At 39.5% G+C, this 15,992-nt stretch overlaps 2 protein-coding genes across 8 annotated transcripts in view; both read left to right on the top strand.

Moving 5' to 3' along the window:
* The window catches only part of pdlim5b (PDZ and LIM domain 5b), a 90,181-nt gene extending 82,676 nt beyond the window's left edge, over nt 1-7,505 (top strand). For 2 of the 3 annotated variants that reach the window (XM_073913612.1, XM_073913611.1), the window contains 4 exons: nt 1,983-2,163; nt 3,805-3,925; nt 4,346-4,461; nt 7,206-7,505. In XM_073913612.1, coding sequence (XP_073769713.1) covers nt 1,983-2,163; nt 3,805-3,925; nt 4,346-4,461; nt 7,206-7,295 — 508 coding nt within the window. In that variant the 3' untranslated portion in view covers nt 7,296-7,505. 3 annotated transcript variants of the gene reach the window in all.
* A 7,116-nt stretch (nt 7,506-14,621) lies between these two features.
* bmpr1bb (bone morphogenetic protein receptor, type IBb) overlaps nt 14,622-15,992 on the top strand; it is a 115,331-nt gene continuing 113,960 nt past the window's right edge. For 2 of the 5 annotated variants that reach the window (XM_073913438.1, XM_073913441.1), the window contains exon 1: nt 14,657-14,792. The gene's annotated coding sequence lies outside the window, so the exon portion shown is untranslated. 5 annotated transcript variants of the gene reach the window in all.

Below are 15,992 nucleotides of genomic sequence, written 5' to 3'. Positions count from 1 at the left end.
ATCCATCCATCCATCCATCCATCCATCCATCCATCCATCCATCCATCCATCCATCCATCCATCCATCCATCCATCCATCCATCATCCATCCATCCATCCATCCATCCATCTAACAAACATGTCCGTCCGTCCGTCCGTCCGTCCGTCCGTCCGTCCGTCTATCTATCTATCTATCTATCTATCTATCTATCTATCTATCTATCTATCTATCTATCTATCTATCTATCTATCTATCTATCTATCTATCTATCTATCTATCTATCTATCTATCTATCTATCTATCTATCTATCTCTATCTATCTATCTATCTATCTATCTATCGGTACCAAACTTTTGTCAACACTAGTCTTGTTGTGTTGATATCACTCTAATGTGACTGTGGACACATTGTACTACACATAGCAGCTTCTGAAAGTCGGTTCTGCATGATAGCTGCCCTTTAACGTGTGTCAGGCGTGTAGTTTTGAGGCTGATGAGGATGTTGAGCAGGATCCGTTTCTCCGGCACAGACTCTCCGTCTCCTGCGCATCAGAGCTTCAGTGTCCGCTTTCTGCATTGGATACGCCGCTGTCTGTTGTTTGGGGTTTTTCTTCCAGTTAATCATCCGCTCTGTAAGGCTGATCGCCGCCGCTGTCGTCCTCACGTTACCCCTGCGGTTCCGTCCTCTAAAACAGCTGCTTTCACGGCGCAGGACTGACCTCAGATCAGCTGAGGCATGCAGGTTCAGATCAGACTAGATCATACTGAAACAAACGACATAATAAGAGTCCTGTGATAGGTGGAAACCTTTTTAAATGTTTTGACAGGAATGCATATGCAGTTTACGCCAAAAAATTGTCAGCCATCTTGTGAGTTTTATTTTCTTTTTCCCCAAATGATGTTTAACGTACATTAAAAATAAATTCAGGCCACTACTGAACATAGAGGATGACCACCGAGTGGTGTTTTTCAAAATTAAACAATGGATAGACTTGGGCCTATTGGTATGCGTGCACCGTTGTGTGCAAGGTTTTTATATTTATAACCATCTCAGAGGATATTGGGGGTAGTGAGTCACTGTTATTTTGATATCTTTAAAATTTAGCTTTCAGTAAGATTTTATTTGGCTGCAGTACCAGACATGACCACCAGATGACCTCCAGTTTCCATTGGTGAACATAGAAGGGCGCCCCCTGTGCTTTGAGGAATATAAACTGTATTGTTTCATACTTTGGACTATATTCGTAAAGTAGGCATCAAATTATTTAGTAGTATGGGCAGTTTGGTGGTATTTGAGTAAAATTTAGCCTTTAAAAACATCTAAGACAATGTTTTACATGTGGATTGCTGTAGCGAAGTAATGCTTTACGACTTTACACATATCCTTGCTGCTAGTTAATAAACAACTGTTGCTCAGTGACATCTATCAAAAATTAGGACTTCAGTAGACTAAATAAAGTAATTGAGGTGAGTTGAGGTGTGTGTGGGGTTGTGCAGTTGACTTTGTACACAAATATGTACACTGACTGAAATAAAATCAACACATTTAGACGGTGGCTCAGATGTTAGCACGGTGGACTCACAGCAAAAAGTTTGCTGGGCTAGTTGGCCTTTCTGTGTGGAGTTTGCATGTTTTCCCCGTGTTGGCGTGGGTTTCCTCCTGGTGCTCCGGTTTCCCCCACAGTCCAAACACATGCGCTATAGGGGAATTAATGAACTAAATTGGCCGTAGTGTGTGTGTTTGTCTGTGTGTGTGTGTGTGTGTGTGTGTGTGTGTGTGTGTGTGTGTGTGTGTGTGTGTGTGTGTGTGTGTGAATGTGAATGCTTGTGCATGGGTGTTTCCCAGTACTGGGTTGCAGCTGAAAGGGCATCAGCTGTGTAAAACATATGTTAGAATAGTTGGCGGTTTATTCCCCTGTGGCGTCCCCTGATACATAAGGGACTAGGCTGAAAGAAAACTGAAATGAATATTAACTGTGTGTGTGTGTGTTTGTGTGTTATAGGGGTCCGTTCCTGGTGGCGATGGGTAAGTCGTGGCACAAGGATGAGTTCACCTGCTCTCACTGCCGCAGCTCTCTGGCAGACGTGGGCTTCGTGGAGGAGCGGGGGTCCGTGTACTGTGTGCTCTGCTATGAGGAGTTCCTCGCTCCCACCTGCTTTCAGTGCCACAAGAAGATCATCGGAGTGAGTCACGCACACACATAAACAAACAAACACACAGGAACACACTCAAGTGTGTGTGTGTGAGAGTCTCTGTTGATCAGTCCTCCATCATTCCCAGCATGCCTCTCTCCTGACTGTGGGAACGAGCTGTAATCGGGATCATAAGGTCCGCTAAAGCTCAGATGTGTGACACTTCTGGCGTCTTCAGAAACACTCGCTGAGCTCCAATAATGAACAGTCACACACACACACTTGCTCTCTCTCTCTCTCTCTCTCTCTCTCTCTGAGCTGGAGGATTGACTTTTATCAGTTTCTACATGGCTGATCCTCCTGAAGTGCTGCAGCTCATGCTTTAATGCATCAGGACAGTTTTCCTCACGCATACACACACACACACACACACACACACGAGGTTGCTGGAACAGCTCAAGAGCTTCATGTTGGAGTGTGAAGAGCAGGTCTGTGTTCATAATTAGGTTATTCACACTTCCTGAATAAACATCAGGTAAACACAAACACACACACTTACAAATGTACACTTACAAACACACCAACTGAAACACTCAAACAACACACCATCACACACTCAAACACATCAACAAACGTACCGACACACACACACAAACAAACACACACTCAAACACACCATCACACAAACACATACAAACACACACACTCAAATACACATTCACAGACCATCACACACACTCAAACACACCATCACACAAACACACCAACACACACTCAATCACACCATCACACCCTCAAACACACCAACACACCCTCAATCACACCATCACACCCTCAAACACACCAACACACCATCAAACACGCCCTTGCACCCTCAGTCACACCATCACATCCTCAATCACATTATCACACCCTCAATCACACCATCTCACCCTCAAAAGCACCATAACACCCTCAAACACAACCTTGCACCCTCAGTCACACCATCACACAATCAATCACACCATCACACCCTCAAATACACCATCACACCCTCAAACACACCAACACACCCTCAATTACACCATCACATCCTCAAACACACCATCACACCCTCAATCACACCATCACACCCTCAATCACACCCTCAATCATGCCATAATACCCTCAAACACACCCTAACACCCTCAATCACACCATCACACCCTCAAACACACCATTGCACCCTCAAACACACCCTCACATCCTCAATCACACCCTCAATCATGCCATCACACCCTCAAACACACAATCACACCGTCAAACACACTCTTGCACCCTCAATCACACCCTCACACCCTCAATCACACCCTCGCACCCTCAATCACACCCTCAATCACACAATTACAACCTCAATTAAATCATCATACTCTCAATCACACCATCACATCCTCAAATACACCATCACACCCTCAAACAAGGTGATAATGACATTTATATAGTCATAATATATGAAGATATATATTTAATAGTGTGATATTCACACACAATAAAATATTTTAGACTTTAAGACATAATTATACTTTTTAGGAGACACAAGGATAAAACCACACAACAATAAAAACAAATGTGTGTCCACGTTTAGTGTTTCTAGCCTGAGCAGCAGTGAGTAAAGATGCCAGTTGTTGGTCCACAGAAGAGTTGTTGCTAATCTTCAGCTTTATCTGCTAACAGGAAGTCATCAATGCCCTGAAGCAAACCTGGCATGTGAACTGCTTCCTGTGTGCGTCCTGCAAACAACCCATCGGCAACAACACCTTCCACCTGGAGGACGGACAGCCGTACTGCGAGAAAGGTCCAGAAACGCACACAATACTCAAATATAATGATTTAGCTTCTACACAATTCATAAAAAATACTGTTCATTATGATTTCACACTAAATGAATCATTTGACACACTTTCCTCAACATTCTACACACAATCCCCCATAATGACATTGTGAAAAAAAGTTTTTCAAATTGTTACTAATTTATTAAAATAAAAAAGCTGAAAAGTCAGATCTACATTTCTACTAATAATAGTTATATCAGTAGGTACAATACTATGATAGGTACATTAGTTGGTACATTAGTTTTGTGCCTGAAGTCAGCTACTCGTGTTGTTTTACTGCAGTAAAATGATAATTAAGTGATGTTTCTGATGATATCTGTGCTGTGCTTGAAGTGTGAGCTCAGTGTTGTTGATTTTGCTGTGTTGTTTGGTCTTTATTATAGATTATTACTCCCTCTTCGGCACCGGCTGTCATGGATGTGACTTTCCCATTGAAGCAGGAGACAAGTTTCTGGAGGCTCTGGGCTTTACCTGGCATGACACCTGCTTTGTCTGCGCGGTATGACAGTGCGCACACAAAAACACACATACACACACACAAATAAAGTACTTTATCTGAGCACACTGCACCAACATACAAACACATTCCAACACACCATAACACCCTTAATCACACCCTCAATCACACCATCAAACACACAATCACACCCTCAATCACACCATCACACCCTCAATCATACCATCACACTCTCAATCACACCATCAAACCCTCAATTACACCATCACACCCTCAAACATACCCTCACATCCTCGAACATACAATCACACCCTCAAACACACCATCACACCCTCAATCTTACCATCACACCCTCAATCTTATCATCACACCATCAATCAGACCATGGCACCCTCAATCTTACCATCACACCCTCAATCAGACCATTACACCCTCGACCTTACCATCACACCCTCAATCAGACCATCGCACCCTCAATCTTACCATCACACTCTCAATCAGACCATCACACCCTCAATCTTACCATCACACCCTCAGTAAGACTATCACACCCTCAATCTTACCACCACACCCTCAATCACACAATCACACATCACACCCTCAAACACACCATAACACACTCAAACACACAATTACACCCTCAATCACACCCTCAGTCTCACCATCACACCCTCAATCACACCATCAATCACTCATCACACCCTCAAAAACAACATCACGCACTCAAGCACATCATTACACCCTCAAAAACACAATCACACACTCAAACACACCATCACACACTCAAATGCCATCACACACTCAAACACACCATTGCACCCTCAAACACACCATCACACCCTCAAACACACATCACACCTTCAAACACACCATCACACACACACACACACTCAAACATCTAAAGTGTGTTCAGACACAAAACACGTTCATCCAAATTATTTTGCATTTCAGTTTTACATTTGATCAGCTCCTTGTTTCTTTTCTGAAAAAAAAAATAATGTTCTCTATTAACATTTAAAGCGTCTTAAAGGGACAGAACATGAAAAAAGCTCACTATTTATTCTCCCTCAAGTGGTTCCAAAGCTTTATGGATTCTTTATGTTGGATACAAAAGAAGATATTTTGAAGAAAGCTTAAAACCTGTAACCATTCACCTATATAACAGGATAAACACATACTATTGAAATCAATGGTTACAGGATTCCAACATTGTTTTAAATATCTGATTTTGTCTTTAACAGAATACACTTCAACATTTTTAAAACAACTAATAAGAATGTAGAATGATGGCAGAATGTCAATTTTTGTGGCTTTGTACACTTTCAGCTTGGTTTAATGTGTGTGTTGTTGCTGTTTGACCTTGAAAGAGTTACAAATCACAAAGTGTGGGTGTCTCTGTATCAGTAACACTGTTTCTCAAACGCCTCTGCTGGAGTTTTCTTTCTGAGCCAGCTATGAGATCACAGAGCTCCAGACCTTGTTCGAATTGTCATGTTTAAAGTTTAAAATATGGAGTTCTGTGAATGACAATTTATTTAAAATCATGATGTCATTGAATAAATTCATGTCTTGTAGGGTTGCCAGGTTTTTTTCTTTTTTGCAGCGAAACTAGCACAATGGCCAGTCAAGACTAGCCCCGTAATGTTAAAACTTAAAACACAGTAGATCTTACATCATATTATTAGGGGTGTTCAAACTAGTCACGTTTCAGTCTGTATAACGGTTTTAGGGTCACGGTTGTCGTATGTTACCGTATATGCTAGGTTTAGAAAAAAAAAATTGGCTACAGACAAACACAATATACCTATTAATTATGTAGCAACATTATATAAATAAAAACTTAAACAATTTTTTTCACCTGCGAAAATCAACATTTAAAGTAAACACCTGGATATATTAGGTGTATTAATAACAAATATTATTTACAAAACTAAAAACATAAAATAGCTGGGTCATATTTACATTCAAGGTCATTTAGGCTACCTTCATAATCGGCATTCTTGGAAGTACATTATCAAACTGGAATAAAGTCCCGCCCCCTAAACAATATTCAGTTTCAGTTGGAAATACATTATCATGGAATAAAACCACACCCCCTACTCAATATTCAGTTTCAGTTGGAAATACATTATCATGGAATAAAACCACATCCCCTACTCAATATTCAGTTTCAGTTGGAAATACATTATCATGGAATAAAACCACACCCCCTACGCAATATTCAGGTTCAGTTGGAAATACATTATCATGGAATAAAACCACACCCCCTACGCAATATTCAGGTTCAGTTGGAAATTATCACACTGGAATAAAGCCCCGCCCCCTACTTCAATGTTCATTTTTAGTTGGAAATACATTATCATACTGGAGTAAAACCCCGCCCCTACTTAATATTCAGTTTTACTTGGAAATACATAATCATGAAACAAAGCCCGCCCCCCTACTTAATATTCAGTTTCAGTTGGAAGTACATAAACATACTAAAATAAAGCCCCGCCCCCCTACTTAAAAGTCATTTTCAGTCAGAAGTACATCAACATACTGATTAAAAGCCTCGCCTCCTCCCCAGTAAGCTACCAACCAGAAGTTCCCAGCATCCTTCATATGCATGCACCAGAACGTAATGGGTAATTTTGCAATCTATGGGAAAAAAGTCTTTACTGAAATGAAGCATCAGCATTTCCAACCAAAAAAAAAATTTGAATATGCAAATTTGTAGCAAAACCTCAACATTTAGAAACAAAAAGGCACTAGAAAATAATGTTGTTGTCTCTGTGGTTTTGTAGGTTTGCAGCACGAGTCTGGAGGGTCAAACTTTCTTCTCCAAGAAAGACAAGCCACTGTGCAAGAAACACGCTCACACCGTCCAGTTCTGATGATGATCCTCACCTTCAGCACCGCCGTGGCCTTCTTTCACTCTCTTCACATGTGTTTTAGTACAGAAATGTGTTTAGCTTGATTTCCCTCAGAACGCTGATCATCATGTGACAGAGACCGCTTACAGAGTACACATTCAGATAAAGTGCTTTTAGAGATCATCGTGAAGATGCAAATGTTCTAAAATAATAAAAATAATTCAAATGTTTCATTCACTTTATTAAATCATGTTTAGTGTTGGAGCTGTGTCCAAAAAATAGCTTGAAATTGATTATGCATTGATTCTAAGCTTAGTTTTAAACAGCAGACGGTGCTCTAGGTTTGCTTTTGACCGCAGACAGCGCTCTAGGCCAGTGTTTAACAGCAGACGGCGCTCTAGACTAGTGTTTAACAGGAGACGGCGCTCTAGACTAGTGTTTAACATGAGACGGCGCTCTAGACTAGTGTTTAACAGCAGACGGCGCTCTAGACTAGTGTTTAACAGCAGATGGCGCGCTAGGCTAGTGTTTAACAGCAGATGGCGCTCTAGGCCAGTGTTTAACAGCAGACGGCGCTCTAGACTAGTGTTTAACAGGAGATGGCGCTCTTGACTAGTGTTTAACAGCAGATGGCGCTCTTGACTAGTGTTTAACAGCAGATGGCGCTCTAGACTAGTGTTTAACAGCAGACGGCGCTCTAGGCCAGTGTTTAACAGCAGACGGCGCTCTAGACTAGTGTTTAACAGGAGATGGCGCTCTAGACTAGTGTTTAACAGCAGATGGCGCTCTAGACTAGTGTTTAACAGCAGATGGCGCTCTAGACTAGTGTTTAACAGCAGATGGCGCTCTAGGCCAGTGTTTAACAGCAGACGGCGCTCTAGACTAGTGTTTAACAGGAGATGGCGCTCTAGACTAGTGTTTAACAGCAGATGGCGCTCTAGACTAGTGTTTAACAGCAGATGGCGCTCTAGACTAGTGTTTAACAGCAGATGGCGCTCTAGGCCAGTGTTTAACAGCAGACGGCGCTCTAGACTAGTGTTTAACAGGAGATGGCGCTCTAGACTAGTGTTTAACAGGAGATGGCGCTCTAGACTAGTGTTTAACAGCAGATGGCGCTCTAGACTAGTGTTTAACAGCAGATGGCGCTCTAGACTAGTGTTTAACAGGAGACGGCGCTCTAGACTAGTGTTTAACAGCAGATGGCGCTCTAGTTTTAAACAGCAGACAGCGCTCTAGGCTAGTGTTTTTAACTGCAAATGGCGCTCTAGAGACTCTTTTTTTTTGTGTAGATGGTGCACTCGGCACACTTGTAATTCGCTGAAACCTTTCCTGTCAGTATTAATGACTATTTCAGGTTAAAGCGGTGTTCGTATGAAGTAGATGCAATAATGCACAGGTGTCAAACTCAGTTCCAAAAGGTCCGCAGCTCTGCACAGTTTAGTTCCAACCCTTATTAAACACACCTGATCAAACTAATTGAGTCCTTCAGGCTTGTTTGAAACCTACAGGTAAGTGTGTTGGAGCAGGGTTGGAACTAAACTGTGCAGGGCTTCGGCCCTCCAGGAATTGAGTTTGACACCCCTGCAATAAGGGTACAGCTGTTTGTAAAGCACACAGCGCCATCTGCTGGGTAAAACTAAGCTCAGAATTGATGCACGAAAGTAGCGATGCCACTCAGAATCAATTTCTCAAACTATTTGTTTGGCCACAGCTCTATTCAGAGTGGTTCTGGGTGTGTTTTGAGAGATGCAGTGTTTTACAGACAACATTATTTTCAGCATTACAGAAGTTGTTGTGATTTGAGCAGATAGTATTTAAAGAGCCATTGAGTGTGCGGTGATGTGTTTCCTCCAGTTTCTCCAGCCTCACACACAGCTCTGTTTGTGCAGGTATATTTATTGAGGCTGGATGGAGGATTTCTGGGGGTTTTCAGGGGCTTTGCACATATTTTACAGCACCGACAGCGTCAGTGCTTTCAGAATGGCCATATTTAATATTTCGTGTTGTTTTTTTAATCTCTGCGGATCTATGTCTGAAAACCCTATTTGTGCTCAAATGATTGTGCAAAAACATTTAATATAAAAAAGTCTGAATTATTAGCCCTCCAGTTAAATATTAATTATTTTATAATTTAAAAAAATACATTATATTACAATTAAAACGTAAACAAACCCATTTAATGCATTGAGTACACCAGTGAAGCAGAATGTGAATTTTCCTTCATTTGCTCTCTGATGTCTACATTTTCCATCCAGTCACAGTATGCACATTTACAAAAATCTGATTGATTCATTTAAAACATTTTGTTTTAGCTTTTGCTTCTTATCAATAAAACAAACAAACAAACAAAGTTACATAAAGTTATAAGTGAAAGCCTCTAACCCATCCCCATCATTGTCCCTCTCTTCTCAGATAGGATGGTGGGTCAAATCAAAGTTTACCATGGGCCAATTTTAGCCCGCTGGCCCTAGTTTGGGCACCTCTGGACTAAATATTCTTCAAGACACTAGTATTCATCTTAAAGTGACATTTAAAGGCTTCACTAAGGTTATTAAGGTAAAGTTAGGGTAATTAGGCAAGTCGTTGTATAACAGTGTTTTGTTCTGGAGACAATCCAAAACATATATTGCTTAAGGGGGCTAATAATATTGAGCTTAAAATGGCTATAAAACAATTTAAAAACTTTATTCTAGTCGAATAAAAACAAATAAGATTTTCTCCTGAAGGATAATGATAATGATGAAGCCTTTATTTGTCACATACACTTTTACATGTAGCGAAGTTGGACCCCCCGACGATACACAAACATCCCACAATGAGCAAAAAAATAGGCAAAATTATTAGTCCTCCTGTGAGATTTTAATTCTTTTAAAAATGTTTCACCTGTTTTGCTTAATGGAAGTTTTTTTTTCAACACATTATATACAATAGTTCTAAAAACTTCTTTCTAGTGACTAATTTCTTTTGTATCCGCCATGATGACAGCGCATAGTATTTTACAAGTTATTTCCAAGATACTAGTATTAAACAGTGTCATTTAAAGACTTAACTAGGTTAATTATGTTAACTTGGTGAGTTTGGATAAATGGGCAGACTGTTGGATTAGATACAGCAGGTAAAACGTGGATATTTTTCTTTATACAAAACAAAACAAATAATATTTTAAAAATATTTTTGAACTAAAACTTTTACTGAACAAAAAAATAAATAAATCTGTTTTGATTTCAGACAAATAAAAATAAATGAGACTTTCTCCAGCAGGAAAAAAAAATTATATTTATATATATATATATATATATATATATATATATATATATATATATATATATATATATATATATATATATATATATATATATATATATATGTATAGGAATATAACTTAAAAAAACAATAAAATATTTACTAATAGATTTGACTTCAACCATATATATATATATATATATATATATATATATATATATATATATATATATATATATATATATATATATACACAAACACACACACACACACACACACAGTATATACACTCAATAATTACATTTTGCAGTGTGTTCAAACTACTTATTTAAAATGAGCTGAATCAACACAATTCTTGAGCTTTTTTGGAGGGACAACTTAATCATTTAATGTTCAATCCACTTAAATTTGTAAAAACTAAGATGTTAACATAAAGGGGACCTAGTATGTAAAAAAAAAAACACTTTTATAAGGGGTTTAAATTCTGGATTTACCTCAGTTGTGTGTCAGCAGTGTGTGAATATATCCAGATTCTAATGGTAAACAGTCATTAATTAGGTTGTTTATAATCAGACATGATTAATAAAACACTTTGATTGACATTCTCCCTTTGTACGTGTCATCAGAGTGGGAAAGCCCCGCCCACTAGCATAGGAAGTTAGTCCAGTTTTTAATATGCCACTATGCTGACACGCAGGCATCTGTAGCTCCGCCCTCTTTTATAAGAAGCACAATCTCATTTGCATTTAAAGCGACAGTCACCAAAACGCCACAACTAGGATCAAAGCCTAAAAGGGTCAGTTTCAGAGAGTATAAACATTATCTGTGTGGTATTTTAAGCTTAAACTTCGCACAAACACTCTAGGGTCATCAGAAAATTGATTTAAATTTTGTCAAAAGGGAACATAATAGATAGCAATTCCTTCATGTGGTCCCAACACAAATCCGTGGCGTGGAGTCCACCATTTGGTGTAGTTTGTTTTGCTAATCTTTCGTTTTTAAGCTCATCCTGGTTGATATTGTGCGTCTTTATTCCCCTGCAGTGTCCTGTAATGCCTCTCTGAGACGGGACGAGTAATAAAACACTGTTGTTATCGAATGTCGAGCTGTGATTATGCTTTTCTTTCCGCATGGACATCACTAATGTAAAAGCCATAATGATGAGTGTCGTGGTGTCGTTTGCGGGACACTGGAGACCATCTTTTGGCCTCTGGGTCCCAAACCAGCAGACCACCACGACCACACGTGCTCCTGCTTCATATCATATCACAGTATTTTCAGACGCGGGGAAATGGATATCGCCACATACTCGCCTGCTTCCGGTAAAAGCTGAGTTTGATGGGAGATTGCAGTGCAGGTGTATGATGTGAGGCTATGGGGGAAACAAAAGTTTAACTGCAGAAGTCATTCACTAACACAAGTAATAATAATAAGCTACAACTTTTGTGTTCTACAAGCGATGCATGAGTGAAATTGACTTTTCTACGTTAATAAAAGATGACTACTCATTTTTCCACACTGTAAAAAAACAAAACAAAAAAAAGTTTTGCTGTCTTCATTTTTTTGTTCAATCTAATGAACTTTTCTAGTCACCTCAACTTACATTAGTGGTGTCCACACTCGGTCCTATAGGGCCAGTGTTCAGGAGAGTTTAGCTCCAACCCTAATCAAACACACCTGAACAAGCTAATCAAGCTCTTGAATACAACTTGCAGGCTCGGATTGGCTAATCGGGAGGACCAAGAGAATTCCCGGTGGGCCGGTCCGTTTTTTGGGCACAATGGCCGGTGTCCCAACTCTAGAATCTGTTGCTCTCAGCAGTCACACTTTTTAAATTAATTTATTTATTTGACCACAGTCTTCTTATTCATTATCTTACCGCAGCTTATTTATACATAACCAGCCTGCAGGCTATTGATGATATAATTCAGATGAGTCATCTTTCAATACATAATAGGGTATATGCCGAAGCATGCTAATAGGACTTTTATTTTGCCAGTAACCTGGGTTAAGCGCTTCCGGCGAATTGAATGGCAATGTAAAATCTGGTGCGTTTAAGGTCTGTTTTCTTTAAAAATCAGCGATCTCCACTAGCTGAGTGATATCCGATTTAAAGTGGGTCTCAGATTGTACAAGATGCACTGCATTAAATTACATTTCCCCCTGCCATGTCTTTATAATAAGAGCATTTATTTTACCCCAGTATATTCAATTGAGCTTCTGCACTAGCCTGCCGATTCTGACGGGCGCATGCGAGTAAACAGCTTTTTGTCTCGTTTTACGCTTGAGCAACCAAATAAATGCTAAAGTTTATTAAACTGAATGTATTTTAATGACATTACAGCATCGATGCTGTATAAGGAACCGTATAAAATGGAAAAAAGTTCACAATAACAGGTCACCGGAAGTGTATCAGCATGGGAACAGCACTAGCTCGGCATATACCCTATTGTGGTTCAGTGGTTAGAATGTTAGATTACGACGTAGCCGACAGGGGTTTGATCCTCGCCCGAGGATGTTTTTTTTCTTCTTCATTTTTATTGTTAAGACATATAATACTGTAAGGGTTGTTGAACATTTAAAGTTCTAAAGCAGCTGTTTTCTCAAAAAAGACGTGATATTGTAATTAGAAACTGAATTGGAAATGACCTTATTTTAATATAGTCAGTCGTGAACTGAGGTGGGCCGGTCTGAGGCTTGAAACTCCAGGCCTGAAAAGGAGTCCCACTCTGGCCCTGACTACTTGTAACTTCTAGGCAGGTGTGTTGGAGCTAAAGTCTGCAGGACACCGGCCCTCCAGGACTGACTTTGGACTGACTTACATCAACAAATATTCAAAAATAATAATAAGCTACCGCTTTTGTGTGAAATAAGCTTTTCTACATTGAGAAAAGATGCACAAACGGATATTTTAGTTGAATCAAATTGACTTTCCTAGTCACCTCGACTTACATCAGTTAAACATATTCAAAAGACAGTCAAACAAATATTTAAAAATAATAATAAAGAAATAAATAATAGTAAAAAGCTACAACGTTTGTGTTCTATATGCATGAGTGAAGTGAACTTTTCTACATTAAGATGCTGCTGCTGGTGGTGGTGTAAAGTAAGGGAGATTTTCTTGGCACACTTTGGGTCCATTAGTACCAATTGAGCATCAGCGCCTGTGCCTACCTGAGTATTGCTGCTGACCATGTCCATCCCTTTATGAGCACAGTGTCTCCATCTTCTGATGGCTACTTCCAGCAGGATAACGCAGCATGTCATAAAGCTCAATCATCTCAGACTGCTTTCTTGAACATGACGATGAGTTCACTGTACTCAAATGGCCTCCACAGTCACCAGATCTCAATCCAATAGAGCAGCTTTGGGAAGGGGTGGAACGGGAGATTCACATTATGGATGTGCAGCCGACAAATGTGCAGCAACTGTGTGATGCTATCATGTCGATATGGAGCAAAATCTCTGAGGAATATTTCCAGTAGCTTGTTGAATCTCTGCCATGAAGGATTAAAGCAGATCTGAAGGCGAAAGGGGGAACAACCCGGTACTAGTAACGTGTACCTAATAAAGTGGCCGGTGAGTGGAAGTGAATGGCTGTCAGTTTTCAAATATTCAAAATGTTCTGTTCATACACAGCCGAGCTGCTTAGGCTGGTTTAAGCTGTTTTTTTAAGCAGGGAAATTAATGGAACGTCATTATTTCATTTACCAGAAACAAAAATATAATATTAATCATTATTCACAATACATACACAATTCATAATTGTTTGTGTGCCACCCCAAGATTTGGTGTGGCCTTACTTGGCCACCCCTAAGAAAATGTTCTGGGGGCGACACTAGCCATCAATGTATGTCACGTGGACGTCAAAGTTTAGACATCACTTTTGTTTGTGCCCGCGGAGTGTTGAACAAACAAACCTCACATACACGGAAATCGTATTTATTCAGCTTATTGTTCATTAAGAAAATCAGCTTATTGTGTGTGAGGTGAAGATGAGGAGCTCGTGTTGAGGTGTATTTCTCTCAGGCGTCAGCGGTTGGAGCCTGTGCGCCTCACACACTTACGCACACACACATACACACACACACACACACACACTGGAGGGAAGAAAAGCAGTTTTCCTCCTTGAGTTGGGCAGAAGGAGTGCGTTTGGGCTGACAGAACAAACAGCATCGAGACCTGAAAGTGTGCGAGTGTGTAGGCTGTGTGTGCGCGTGTGTTTATGTGTGCGCGCATCTGAAGAGGCTTTCTGACGGACCGCAGAGAATGAAGGTGAGGGTTTATTTATTTATTCCTTCACGGAGCTCCAATCCGCAGTGTTCATCGGTAAACTCGCCGTCAATCTGTCCTGTGTTTGTCCGAATTCTGGTGCTCGTGTTTGGGAAGTTTCGGCGTTTTCTCCTCAGTCAGCTGTCAGCACTGCAGACCGACTGGATTTAACGTAAAATAAGACTAACGTTAATCTGTTCTGGCGGACGGAGAAACATCCACTGAGGTAAAGTTGGGTTTATATCCGCACGTTCAGACTTTCTACTTAATAATGTCATTTCAGAAGAGTGTTATTTGCTAAATAGGGACATTGTATTAGCAGCCATTGAGGTTAAGTTGGTTTTATATTCGCACATTCGTTCATTTGTTTGTTGTTTACCACGCTAATCTGAATATTCAATCAGAATTAGCATGTAAGTATGACTTCAAAACAACATCACTATCTACACTATCACTATCTAATTGACTGTAAACATGGTTGTTTTTTGATAGTCATTGGCTGCTAATATAATTTCCCAATTTAGAACTAGCAAAGAATCCTTTTCTGAAATTATATTAAGCAGAATGTCTGAATATCTAAATATAAAACCAACTTTACCTCAATGTAAACAATGTATGGAGCTGTCACTGAACGAATGTGCAAATTTAAAACCAACTTTACCTCAGTGCTCAGTTGTATAGTGCTAATGTTGTTTTGGATTCATCATAGACAATTTAACGTTACTGTATATTCAAATTACCAGTAGCGGTTCTAGTTTAAATGCCACCCCAGGCGAAACCACCTCAAAAATCCATAGAGGTAAAGTTGATTTTATATTCAGATATTCAGACATTCTGCTTAATAATATAATTTCAGAAAAGTGTTATTTGCTAGTTCTAAATTGGGAAATCATATTAGCAGCCAATGACTATCAAAATGCAACCATGTTTACAGTCAGTTACATAGTGTTGATGTTGTTTTAAAGTCATACTTGCATGCTAATTCTGATATGAATATTCAAATTAGCATGGTAAACAATAATAGAGACAGTTAAATGAACGAATGTGCGAATATAAAACCAACTTCACCTCAATCAAACTTACCCATCTCTCAAGAAATAAAGACACTATGTGGTTGATTTCATATACATTTAAAATATTTAAATATATTATTTAAATATATACATTTGAAATTAATTATTAAAAATATATTTATTTATTTTC

The sequence above is a fragment of the Danio rerio genome, chromosome 10 (assembly GCF_049306965.1).
Source record: "Danio rerio strain Tuebingen ecotype United States chromosome 10, GRCz12tu, whole genome shotgun sequence".
Classification (NCBI taxonomy): domain Eukaryota; kingdom Metazoa; phylum Chordata; class Actinopteri; order Cypriniformes; family Danionidae; genus Danio; species Danio rerio.
This window is presented reverse-complemented; position numbering and strand designations above follow the sequence as displayed.